This window comes from Phocoena phocoena, chromosome 4 (assembly GCF_963924675.1).
Source record: "Phocoena phocoena chromosome 4, mPhoPho1.1, whole genome shotgun sequence".
Taxonomy (NCBI): Eukaryota; Metazoa; Chordata; class Mammalia; order Artiodactyla; family Phocoenidae; genus Phocoena; species Phocoena phocoena.
This window is the reverse complement of record NC_089222.1, coordinates 51605484-51618756: the sequence shown is the minus strand read 5'-3', so window position 1 is coordinate 51618756 and position 13273 is coordinate 51605484. Positions and strand designations below refer to the sequence as shown.

The window sequence follows — 13273 nt, the reverse complement described above, 5'->3', positions numbered from 1 at the left end:
TGACCCGCCTCACAGTCAAAAGTCCACAAATAACTTATAATCAGCTCTCCTTATCTGTAGCTCCTCATCCACGGACTCAACCAACCACGCATCGTGTAGTACTGAGTATTTAGTACTGAAAAAAATCCACGTATAAGTGGACCTGCGCAGTTTCAACTCATGTTCTTCAAGGGTCAACTGTATACCCATCAAAGTAGGCTCTGTCACTGACTTAGAGATCACATCATAGTGGGAAAAAGGTCAGTGAGTTCAGAAATGCCTGGGTTGCGATCCTGGTTCAACTCAGGGCCTTAGCTTCCTCGTATGTAAAGTTAGGATGGTGAAAACCAGAAACGTAAATAAAGCATTTAGCAGAGTGCACAGCATACGCAGTAGTTATTACCACCATCAACACAGGCACCAAGACAGGCTGGGCCATTTTTCCCAGCTGTACCACTGTCTGCTGATTAATAGTTAGGACTAGTCACTATCTTTCCCTCCCTCCTCTTTTGTAATAGCTTTATTGAGGTGTAATTTACATACCGCAAAATCCATTCTTCTAAAGTGTCTGATTCAGTTGGTTTTTAGTATATTCAGAGTGGAGTGACCATTACCACTATTTATTTCCAGAACACTGTCATCACCCCCAAAAGAATACCATACCCACTAGCAGCAACTCCCTAATACTCTCTCCCCCAGCCCTCGGCAACAACTAATACATTATCAGTGTCTATGGATTTGCCTATTCTGAACATTATATATAAATGGAATGATACTGTATATGGCTTTTGTGTCTGGCTTCTTTCACTTAGCACAATACTTTCAAGGTTCGTCCACTTTTTAGCATGTATAAGTACTTCATTCCTTCTTATGGCTGAATAATAGTCCATTTTATGGATATATCACAACATGTTTATCCATTCATAAGCTGATGGACATTTGGGTTGTTTCCACATTGGGGTTAATATGAATAGTGCTGCTATGAATATTCATGTACAAGCTTTTTTTGTGTATAAACGTATGTTTTCTCTCCTCTTGGGTATTTACCTAGTAGTGGAATAGCAGAGTCACGTGGTAAATAACTCTCTATTTAACCATGAGGAAATGCCAGACTATCTTCTAAGCAGCTGTACCATTTTACATGACCTCAGGCAGTGTATGAGGGTTCCACCTGCTCCACATCCTTGCCAACACTTGTTCCTACTTGTCTCTTTGACTAAAGCCATCCTAGTGTGTGTGAAGTATATTGCGCTGTGGTTTTGATTTCATTTCCCTGATGGTTAAGTGATGTTCACCATCTTTTCATGTACTATTTGGCCATTTGTACATTGTTTCTGGAGAATGTCTATTCTGATCCTTTGCCCATATTTAAACTGGGTTGTTTGTCTTTTTATTCTTGAGCTGTTAAGATTTCCTTATATATTCTTGATACAAGTCCCTTCTAAAATATATGATTTGCATATATTTTCTCCCAATCTATGAGTTCTCTTTTCATTTTGTTGATGGTACCTTGGAAGCACAAAAGGTTGTAATTTGGATGAAGTCAAATTTATCTGTTTTCTTCTTTTCCTGCTTGTGCTTTTGGTGTCACATCTAAGATTCCATTGCCTAATCCGAGGTTACAAAATTTTACTCCTAGAGTTATACAGTTTTAGTTCTTACATCTATGATCCATTTTGAGTTAATTTTTGTATATGGTGTGAGGTAGAGGTCCAACTTCATTCTGTTGCATCTGGATAACCAGTTGTCCCTGCACTATTTGTTGAAGAGACTATTCCTTCCTCTACTGAACTATCTTGGCACTTCTCTCTCTTAAATCCACATTCAGAGTATTTCATTCCTTGCAGGTATACATCACTCTGATCTTGCTAATTTTCCAGCTATCAGGCATATTACTGCTCTACTTGAACCTGCAAATCTTTGAACCAAACCTATGAATCTATCCTGTATTTACTTTATTTCAGGTTGGCCAATCACTTACATTTAAAAGCACTTATCAAGTACCTACTACGTACCAGGCAGTATTCTAAATTCTCAGATATAATCCCAATGAAGCACTAAGATTCTTGGGGATGGTTATAAAATGTATTGTGTTTCATGACAGAGATGGGGACAAAGTACCAAAGATGCTGGAAAAAAACAAAAACAAAAACAAAACAAAAACAACCATCTCTGTGTTAGAGGTTCTAAAGTGGTCACATTGAGGAGGGGTATTTGCATTGAAGAATTATTGAACTGTCAGACAAAGAAGGGCTCTAGAGTTCTCCAAGAAGAGAGAAATAATGGGCACAAGAGTATTAAGCTGAGAAAAAGCCAGCGGACAGAGGTTTAAGGTGGTAGCAATGTGGGGCAATAGGAAAAGGTGACTCTCAAAAGGAGGACAGGGTTGAATATTAAGAATCCATATACTACAACAGAGACCTTTAACTGTACCGCTACGCAATGTACACCCAACTCTAGATCTGAACAAGGAAGCCGCATGTATTTGAGGAAAAGGACTGTAGGGTTAAGGTGTAGAGGGACAGACTGCACAGGGACAGACTAGTATTGGGCATTCTCACATGTCTAGCCAGGAGGAGGATTTTTTTTTAAGTGATTATTTCTTCCCACAAGTGCATAACAAAAATGTATTTTGCTCCTTCATAAGTCTCCTAAGACATTTTATACTTGGTTTCCAACCTTCTTCATTCCTTTCAAGTGTGTATACGGTCAGCCTTAAAGAAGATGTTGTACCTCTTCAGGTTCTCAATTTTCTTCATTATAATAATCACTTTTACTTAAGACACTTCACTGTCAAATATCATTCAAGTTTTAATGCTACCACTGAAGGTTATTTAACTCTGGGCCCATCTTCTGAGCACACAGCTCAGTCTAAAAAGAGTTGAATACGTGCCTTACAGACTGCTTCTTGTTCTTTTCCAATTTGGAGTCCAACTTATTCCATTTTTACTATTCTTCAAATATCTCCTAGCACTTTCTGCCATAATTCTGAGTTCAGAAAGTGTTTCACTATGCTTCCATCATCAGCTTTATGAAAAAGTAAGTTTACAGTTCTGTTTTTCCTCTTTCTACTTAGATTTTCTATATAAGTATTTCAGAATCAGAAATACATCAAGATCTAAAAGTTTCTATTTTTCCTAGGAATCCTAATAAATGTTTGGCAGTTAATACAATCACAGCAACACCACTAGCAAGAAAAAGCACATTACAGCTTCTCTCCACTAGAATGTTCAATTTTTAACTGGTATTCCTAAGTGGGCATTTAGCATAAAAGGAGGTGTTATTTCAGCCATCACAATGGTGAGAACTGTACTCTGGTTCAAGGGAATGAAACACTTCCTCAAATAAATGAGTGGGAGACATAATGGAATCCTACATTCCTTGTTCTTTTCTGTTAATTGACTGGTGATGTGAATGGGATCCACCATCGTGTGTCCTGGCTGGAAGGGCTTGCTCTGCACCCTTTTCTCCTTCAGTGTTCCTTATTTACAAAGACTTGTGTAAAACAAGCCATTTACTTGCAACAGGGGGAAGATGGGCCAACATTCTGGCTCCTCCAAAAAAAAAGATGTCAAATTGGCTCACATAAAAGAAGGATGGAAAAAATGAAATTATAGTGGCTGCACTATGCCTTAGACAGTGAAGAAATGGATAAATTTTTACATCAGAGAAGGATAAATCTTCTTTGATTCCTGCCTGCACTTCAGCAATTTTCCTATGTAGCTGCCAATTTTTTCACCCCAGCAAAATCACTGAAAATGAAAATTACAGATTTTTAAACCATTTTAAAAGCAGACAAAGAGAGAAAGAAAAAAATACCTGGAAGACTATAATCCAAAAAATGTTAACACAAAGATTATCGTCTTCTGTGGGTAGTAAAATTTCAAATATTTTCTTTTTTTCTACTCTTCTGCCTTCTCAGATTTTTTCCAATGAATATAAGATGCCATTATAATCAGAAAAAAAGTACAATAGTGGCAGAAAGAGAGAAAAACAGTTGGTTAGTTAGGTATTTGGGGAGGAAGTAGTGCAGGGAGAGTTCAAGTTGTTTTAGGAACTGAGGACAAAAAACAAAAGTATATACAGATGCCCATGTTCCAGGCCTGAAGACTTTAAACCTTATCCAGGAACAGGAGTACAACTTTATCCTTTAACTTTTTTTTTTTTTAATCTTTCCAACACACCTCTGAAATTGCTGCTACTAATTTTTTTTTTTTTTTTTGGAGGGGGGCGAACTGAGAGGCTGTGGGATCTTAGTTCCCTGACCAGGGATTGAAACTGCAACCTCTGCAGTGAAAGTGCCGAGTCCTACCCACTGGACTGCCAGGGAAGTCCTGCTACTACGTTTTTTTGTTTTATTTTGGTTTTTTTTTTTTTTTTTTTTTTTTTTTTCCGGTACGCGGGCCTCTCACTGTTGTGGCCTCTCCCGTTGCGGAGCACAGGCTCTGGATGCGTAGGCTCAGCGGCCATGGCTCACGGGCCTAGCCACTCCACGGCATGTGAGATCTTCCCAGACTGGGGCACAAACCCGTGTCCCCTGCATGGGCAGGCAGACTCCCAACCACTGCGCCACCAGGGAAGCCCCCCTGCTACTACTTTTTAAACAGCTATTGTTTTTTTTTTTTTTTTTTTTTACTTAAGAAATAATCCAATTTCAGAGAAATTTAAGTACAAACAGTGAAGTTCTCACATCATATTCAGTAATTTATCAAGCCCAAGTCATGACACATTACAGAAAAATGGGACTCCTATAACAGAAGGCAGACCCTATTTATGTTAACTATATGTCTCCTTTGATATTTTTCACTAATTAAGTCTACAAGTTTTTTTTTCTAGCAAATTGTGGTACAGGTAGAAGGAAGTCTCTAAGGCAGGAGACTCAATGAAGGAACCACCATCAAATGGTCAAGTATGAAACCCACCTCAGAGGAGGGCAGCCTGGTAACCCTGCTGTGTTTCCCTCCCGCTGACTTTCTGGCACGTCAAGCAGCAAGATTCAGGAAGGACCATGTGGTGCCACACAAACAAAAATCAAAAACTAAAACAGGAAAACCCCACAACTCTAGCATTATCCTAACTAAATTAATCCTGGAATACGGTTTTGAGGCCATATTTTGTGTTGGAATAATGACAGTGCCCATAGTGAGTAGAGAAGTCTATTAAATGATTTACCTGTGAAATATAACCTGGAGGCACATGGATGGGAGGAATGGAGCCATTGGGTGACATCATGGGAACTTCAGCAGGCCCTAAAAGAGGCAAGAGTAAGATATTAACAACTGAAGAAATATACATTATTCAAACTAATCATTGGTATTTTAAAATATTATCAAAACTGAAGAGAATCACTGACTATTTTCTCTTCAGTAATTGGTACCTCGTGCCTTAGACGGGAAATCACAAATGAAAACGAATTCTCCAGCTCCATAAGTTAAGGGGGTGGGGGTAGGAGAACAGCTATGAGCATCTTTTTTTTTTTTTTTTTTAATATTGTTTTTTGGCTGCGCTGGGTCTTCATTGCTGTGCACAGGCTTTCTCTAGCTGCGGCGAGCGGGGGCTATTCTTCGTTGTGGTGCACGGGTTTCTCATTGCGGAGGCTTCTCTTGTTGCGGAGCACGGGCCCTAGGCACACAGGCTTCAGGAGTTGCAGCACGCGGGCTCAGTAGCTGCAGCACGCAGGCTCTAGGGTGCACAGGTTTCAGAGGTTGTGGCGCTCGGACTCAGTAGTTGTGGCACTCAGGCTCAGTAGTTGTGGCTCGCGAGCTCTAGAGCACAGGCTCGTTAGTTGTACAGGCACAAGCACAGCAGGGGCTTAGTTGCCCCACGGCATGTGGGATCTTCCCTGACCAGGGATCGAACCTGTGTCCCTGGCACTGGCAGGCAGATTCTCAACCCCTGCGCCACCAGGGAAGTCCCTATGAGCATCTTTATAAATATTTAATGATTCCCAAAGCCTCAAGTTCCATAAATTAAGGCTGCTCAGTTAAGAGTAGTCTAACAAAGTAGGGCAAAAAGTTTCCTTTTTTCCCTTTAAAAGAATGTATTATCAATATATGCTTAAGTAAATAAATTTTTAATGAGTTTATCTCCTCTGGTTTAAAAAGCTCCTATAGACTTTGGGTTTATAATTTTCATTTCGATTATTATTTTCAATAAGTTACTGTAACATGCCATTAATTTGACATAGAAGAAACCTTTAAAATACTCCAAACCAACTGAATTTGACAAGTCTCTTATAAGGCAGGGGGTAAAAACAGATTATATTTTAAAACTAGACACTATTAGGAATACTCATACCAAATTTACTTGGATTATTTCAAAGTAAAGCATTCAATTAACAAGAGGTTAGTTTCAAAATATTAAATTCAACAAATGTTAATCGCATGTCTAAGGAAACAATGAAAGGCAAGGCAAAGCTCGGTTACCTAAGACATAGTTTGAGTTAATATTTAATTACAAGGAAACTGATTGTCGTAACATCAAAATCAACTTCTGGCACCCTTCCAAAGATCCTATGACTAAATGGTTTCCCTGAAAGTATAAGAACCACAGGTCACTGGTTTTCAGTTTGACAGGTGGCTCCCCTATTTAGCAACCCATGTCCCAAATGTCAATCCAAAGCTGTGTTTCTAGTCTTGAGATGCGACTTCCTGGCTCCAAGTGCCCTGTGTTGTTTATTTGCTTTCTCCTGATGTGTGTTGTGCTTCCGGCAATGAAAATTGCTCTGCTGTAACGAAAACCAAGAAAAATACAACACTTTTCTTGGCAAAAGAAGACAGACCCTGCCACCCAGTGCTGCACTTACATATAAGCACAATGCATCTTTCACCTCACAGTACAATCCAATGTTACAACTACTTCTCAGGAAAAGTGTGGAGGGACAGGGATGCTGGGGTGCCCATCAAAAGGTCTACAAGTATAGGAAAAACATATAGGAGAAGCGCAGAAAAGATCTGAATATTCATGTAACATTCCACACGACTAGAGTTGCTGCAACTTCATGGACAATATGCCAAAGTACTAAACTATCTGATAATCTCTGAACACATACAAAATACCACAGTAGTCTCTCACATAGTAACACACTCGTAATCAGTTAAAGAAAAGGATGACGATGCCATAAGAATGGATAATTCCACAATCCCACTGTATTTTTAAGTACGATTCCAGCTAATACATCCAGCAATCACTGAAGGCACTTTCCAAATTCACCTTCCAAATCCATCTTTCTCATCAGCTTTAGCATTTTTGCCACAGCCATTAAGACATTTAGGTATTTACTAAATATTTCTATTTGAATTGATTCACTTAAAAATCATAGACAACGATTTCACTCTTAGCCTGAGTACTATCTTTGAAATCCAAGGGTCAATGCACTCAGCTCTATAAGCAGGCATTAAGAGCGTGGCCTCTGCCTGGTTTCATTTCCCACCTCACTATTCACACTGGTTGTGTGACGTTGGACGATTCACTTAGCCTTTCTATGCCTCACTTGTCAATAAGAATAACAATCCCTACCTCATAGGTTTGTGTTTAAAGACTAAATTCAATGATACATGTAAAAGCATTTAGGACTGTGCATGGCATAATAATCACTCATCAAAATGTTAGCAATCTTTACAATTTTTCTTTTTTTATTTATAGTTTGTTTTTTCCTGTTCTTTCATTACAATTACATTTTAAGCACTATTTTTTTAACAGTACATGTCCTTGTAACACATAGTCAACACGCATACTCTTTGTACAATACTGACTTATGAGGCAAACCTTCCTCATCAGATAAATATCAAATAATTCACAGGGCAGAGTGTGAACAGAAATGCTACCACTTCAATAAAGTATTACTTTTTAATCACCAAAATGTATACCAGGCAAACAGTCTCTTAACCCCAGGCATGACCCCTAAAACTGTTAAAGTCATTTGTATAAAATGCTTTAAAGAATGTAGGACAAGTAAATGATTTACAGCCAGAAAATGTTTTCTTCCTGGCCTTGGTTTCAAAAGTGGCCAAATGACTTTAACATGCTTGTTCCCCCTTTCTCTTGTCACTGTCATCAAAACCCTTTCAAAAAGCCTTGCGAAATATACAGTAATGGTTTCTGAAACTCAGCTCTGCCCTAGAACCCTAAGGTTTCTCTCCTTTCTGAAATAAACCATTGCATACACAGGCATTCAGGAGTTTAAAAGCTAGGAAAATAAAATCCCTTTCACAATGGTGGTATGAGAAAAGTTATTGTCTCCCTAAATACTTATCTCCCGATCAGTGAGTTTATGCCTCTGCTCAACAGTTTGTGTTTGAGAACCTCCTGATACTATTATAATTCTTCCCTAATTAAAACACAAACTTCTCTTCCTAAACTTTTAGAACTACTAGATTCCTTTTGATTTTTAATCGATAATCTCATAACACAGAAGACTGAAAGGATATAGCCCTGAGAATATGTGGAAAATGGTTCTCTTCTTGTTCAAACCACCAACACTGGATATGTGAGGGGTAAAAAAGGCACACAATCTCCCCAAACTAACTTCCTTTCTGACTGTATTGGGAAACCATCCATCTATTAAACTTTTTGGAAAAAAACTTTTTAAATCTCTTAAGATATCCGGAACCCTCTTTATTAAACACTCTTCTTACATAAAGGTAGGTCTACACAAATATACATACACATAGGTTAAATAATTTGAACACAAACATACACTTCCAAACTACTTCAGGTTTTTTTTTTTTTTTTTTGAGAAACTAATTAAGAAGCTCAGCTAGAGACCACATGAACTCTTCCACAGACAGATGAAAGATGTCACACGTACAATTTCTAGAACTGGAACTAGAATGTTTGCTAAAACCCAAGTAATTCTATGAAAAAAATGCCTTGGGAAATTTGACCAATTTCAGGCTGTGACTTCAACAGTCAAGAACCCCCCCTTTTTCTTTTTTTTTTTTAACATCTTTATTGGAGTATAATTGTTTTACAATGTTGTGTTAGTTTCTGCTGTATAACAAAGTGAGTCAGCTATACGCATACATATATCCCGATATCCCCTCCCTCTCATCTCCCTCCCACCCTCCTTATCCCACCCCTAGGTGGTCACAAAGCACCAAGCTGATCTCCCTGTGCTATGCTGCTGCTTCCCACTAGCTATTTTATATTTGATAGTGTATATAAGTCCATGCCACTCTCTCACTTCGTCCCAGCTTACCCCTCCCCCTTCCCCCTCCCCGTGTCCTCAAGTCCATTCTCTAACTCTGCGTCTTTATCCCTGTCCTGCCCCTAGGTTCATGAGAACCATTTTTTTTTCTAGATTCCATATATATGTGTTAGCATATGGTATTTGTTTTTCTCTTTCTGACTTACTTCATTCTGTATGATAGACTCTAGGTCCATCCACCTCACTACAAATAACTCAATTTCGTTTCTTTTTATGGCTGAGTAATATTCCATTGTATATATGTGCCACGTCTTCTTTATCCATTCATCTATCGATGGACACTTAGGTTGCTTCCATCTCCTGGCTACTGTAAAGAGTGCTGCAATGAACATGCCCTTTTTTTTCATTGAACAAGATGTGAGACACAAACAAGAACTATGATCAGTTTATAGTCATTAAAAAATTTAACCACAATATGCAAGTTCATGGTCTAACATCTTAAAAGTCTGCTAGCATTTGTTAATGAATTGATTTTTCATTTACTTACAGCAAACTGTGAACAAGAAAGGTTGGAGAGCGGCTTAATTATTCAACCAACAGTAATTCATGCAATGATCCTACAACTTTATTCTCACATCAAAGAGACTGAAGGAAAGTCCAGCAATGTTGTATTTCTAGGGACACATGGCTCATGGAGAGCTTCTAAGCCCCTGCCATGGCTGTACAACCATTCTGCTTCACTCTGTGCTTCTTCCCTGCTACCAGGGATCCCCCCCAGAGCCCACACATGTAGATACCCCTTGCTCTGATACTATATTCAGAATATTCACCCATCCTGGGAGAAGAGTTAACTGACTCGAGGAGAATGTACAAATGAGGTTTAGACATCTGAAATTGGTGGAAAATGGGAATCCAGGGTATGTATTATCATTAAATTAGTCTCAGAAATAGATTAGGTATAAATAATTAATTACACCACAATTTTGACATTTTGAAATGGTATTTTTTATAAACTGAATACTTGCCAGTAGGTAAACAAGTAGTGAATAAGTAGAATGTTATGACTGTAATTGTCTATAAACTGGTACTTGTGTGTCCAAATGGCTACTTTCAACAACAGCCATTAGTAGTAATAAATCACATTCTTAGCTTATTAACAAATATTATTTTGTTCAAAGAGGATGAAAGGGGTGGCGGGGGGGCGGGGAAGGATGTAAGAGGACTGAGATCACAACATAGCAAGATAAAGGAAAGCTAATGAGAAAAATAAAGCAAGGGCAAAACACTGATGTGATAAAATCCAATGAACTTTATTTAAAAAAATAAAAAGACACCTGAGTCTTTCTAAATAGTCAAAAGATAATTTCTTGCTCATTAAAGTAGTCATATGGATAAGGCCACAGCTAATAGGTAACCAGATAATTATGGTGAAAGCACTTATCAAAACAAACGGTCTAAATAAAAGTACACTGCAGGCTTCCCTGGTGGCGCAGTGGTTAAGAATCTGCCTGCCAATGCAGGGGACACAGGTTCGAGCCCTGGTCCGGGAAGATCCCACATGCCGCGGAGCAACTAAGTCCGTGTGCCACAACTACTGAGCCTGCGCTCTAGAGCCCGTGAACCACCGAGCTCACATGCCACAACTACTGAAGCCCGTGCTCTACAACAAGAGAAGCCACCACAATGAGGAGCCCGCACACAGCAATGAAGACCCAACGCAGCCAAAAATAAATAAATTAAAAAAAAAAAAGTACACTTGTGCTGTTTGCCAAGGGTCTAAGACTGAATACAAAATGTGAGGTCTTCTGGTGAACCTTGTGAATGTCTAATAATGAATCTCCAGTTATTCACGGTGATTTAAGACATGTAGACGAGTGAAGAGATTATGTAGACACTTTGGGGAACACTGATTTTTTTAAAGCTATTCAACACTAATTAATCCCACAAGAGAACTAAAAGGAATACAAAGGTAATAAAATAAAGCACAGGTTCTAACCTAAGCTTAAACTCTAGTGCAGTGGTTCTGAAACTTTAGTGTGCATCAAAATCACCCAGAGGGTTTCTGAAAATCCAGATTGCTAAACTCCACTTCCCATAGTTTCAGAATCAGAAGACTGGGGGTGGGTCTTAAGAGCTAGCATTTCTAACAAGTTCTCAGGTGATAACCTCTGACTTAGTAGGTTAAAAGACAATAAGCATACACAGCAAACATTACACTCAATGGTTAAGAAACTGAAAGCTTTCCCTCTAACATGAGGAGCAAGACAAGGATGCCTACTTTCACCACCACTATTGACATTGTACTAGAAGTCTTAGCTAGAACAGGGCAAAAAAAAAAAAAAAAAAAAGAAAAGGCATCCAAATTGGAAAGGAAGAAGTAAAATTATATTCGCAGAAGACATAATCTTATATATAGAAAATCCCAAAGATTCCATATACAGAAAACTATTAGAGCTAAAAAACGAATTCAATAAATTTACAGGGTACAAGAGCAATGCATAAGTCAATTGTGTTCCTATGCACCAGCAATGAACAATCTGAAAAGGAAATTAAGAACACAATTCTATTTATGACAGTATCCAAAAGAATAAAATACCTAGGAAAAAATTTAATCAAGGGGGTGAAAGATTTATGCACTTAAATTACAAAACACTGCTGAAAGAAATTAAATAAGACCTAAATAAATGGAACTTAAGAACACCTAAACAAAGACATGGAATGGAAGACTTAATATTGTTAAGATGGCAATACCGCTCAAAGCAATCTACTGAGTCAATGTAATCTCTACCAAAATTCCAACGGTCTTTTAGGCAGAAATGGAAAAGCCAACCCTCAAATTCATATGAAATTGCAAGAGGCCCCAAACAGACAAAAAGAATCAACTTGGACCCCTACCTGACATCATATACAAAAATTAACTCATCATAGATCTAAATATAAAAGCTAAAACCATAAAACTCTTAGAAGAAAACATGGGTATATATTTCATGGGCATCTGTCAATGGATTCTTAAATGTGACACCAAAACCACAAGCAGCAAAAGAAAAAAAATAGAGTGGACTTCATAAAAATTAAAAACTTTTGTGCAAAGGACATTATTAACAAAGTGAAAAGACAACCTATAAAATAGGGAAAAATATTTACAAATTCGGTATCTGATAAGGAACTAGTATCCCAAATATATATATATTGATAATTGTCACGACTCAACAAAAAGACAAACAATCTAATTTTTAAAACGGGTAAATGGTTTAAATAGACATTTTACCAAAGAAGATATACAAACAGCCAACAAACATGAGAAGATGCTCACAACATCGTTAGTCATTAGGGAAACACAAATCAAAACCACTTCACACCCCCTACAACGCCTATTCTCAGAAAAATGGAAAATAAGTGTTGGTGAGGATGTGGAAAAACTGGAACCCTTGTACAATTGCTGGTAGTGATGTAAAATGATACAGCTGTTGTGGAAAAGTTTGGCTCTTCCTCAAAAAGTTAATCAGGAAAGTACTATTATGACCCATCAATATCACTCCTAGGTATAATATACCCAGAAGGATTGAAAACTGGGATGCAAACAAATACATGTACACACACGTTCACAGTATCACTATTCACAATAGCCAAAAGGTGCAAACAGCCAAAATGTCTATTAGGGGATGAATGGGTAAATACAATGTGACATAATACATACAGGGAATATTACTCAGCCATAAAAAGTACTGATATATGCTACAAGGTTGAAAACGTTATGCTAAGTGAAAGAAGCCAGACACAAAAGGTCACATATTGTGTGATTCCATTTATATGAAATATCCAGAATAAATAAATCAATAGAAATGAAACTCAGATTTCTGGTTTTCAAGGGCTGAGGGATGGGAGGGATTTGGGAAGCAACTGCTCAATAGATGCAGGGTTTCCTTTTGGGGTGATGAAAATGTTTTAGAACTAGAAAGAAGTAGTGATTGCATAACACCGTAAATATACTAAATTGCCAATGAATTAAAAGTTAATTTTATCTAATTAATAATGTTAATAGTTAATGTTATGTGTATTTCACCTCAATAAAAATACTTTTTTTAAAGAAATGATGAGCACATAACCAAAGAACTATAAGATAGTAAAACTGGGGTTACTAATAAA

General features: G+C 37.8%; 1 protein-coding gene across 1 annotated transcript in view; it reads right to left on the bottom strand.

Annotated features, from left to right (window-relative positions):
- FNDC3B (fibronectin type III domain containing 3B) overlaps positions 1 to 13273 on the bottom strand; it is a 290599-nt gene that overhangs the window by 162882 nt on the left and 114444 nt on the right. The window contains exon 3 of the mRNA XM_065876048.1: positions 5152 to 5228. Within this exon, the coding sequence (XP_065732120.1) occupies positions 5152 to 5228 (77 nt within the window). The remainder of the gene's footprint in view (positions 1 to 5151; positions 5229 to 13273) is intronic.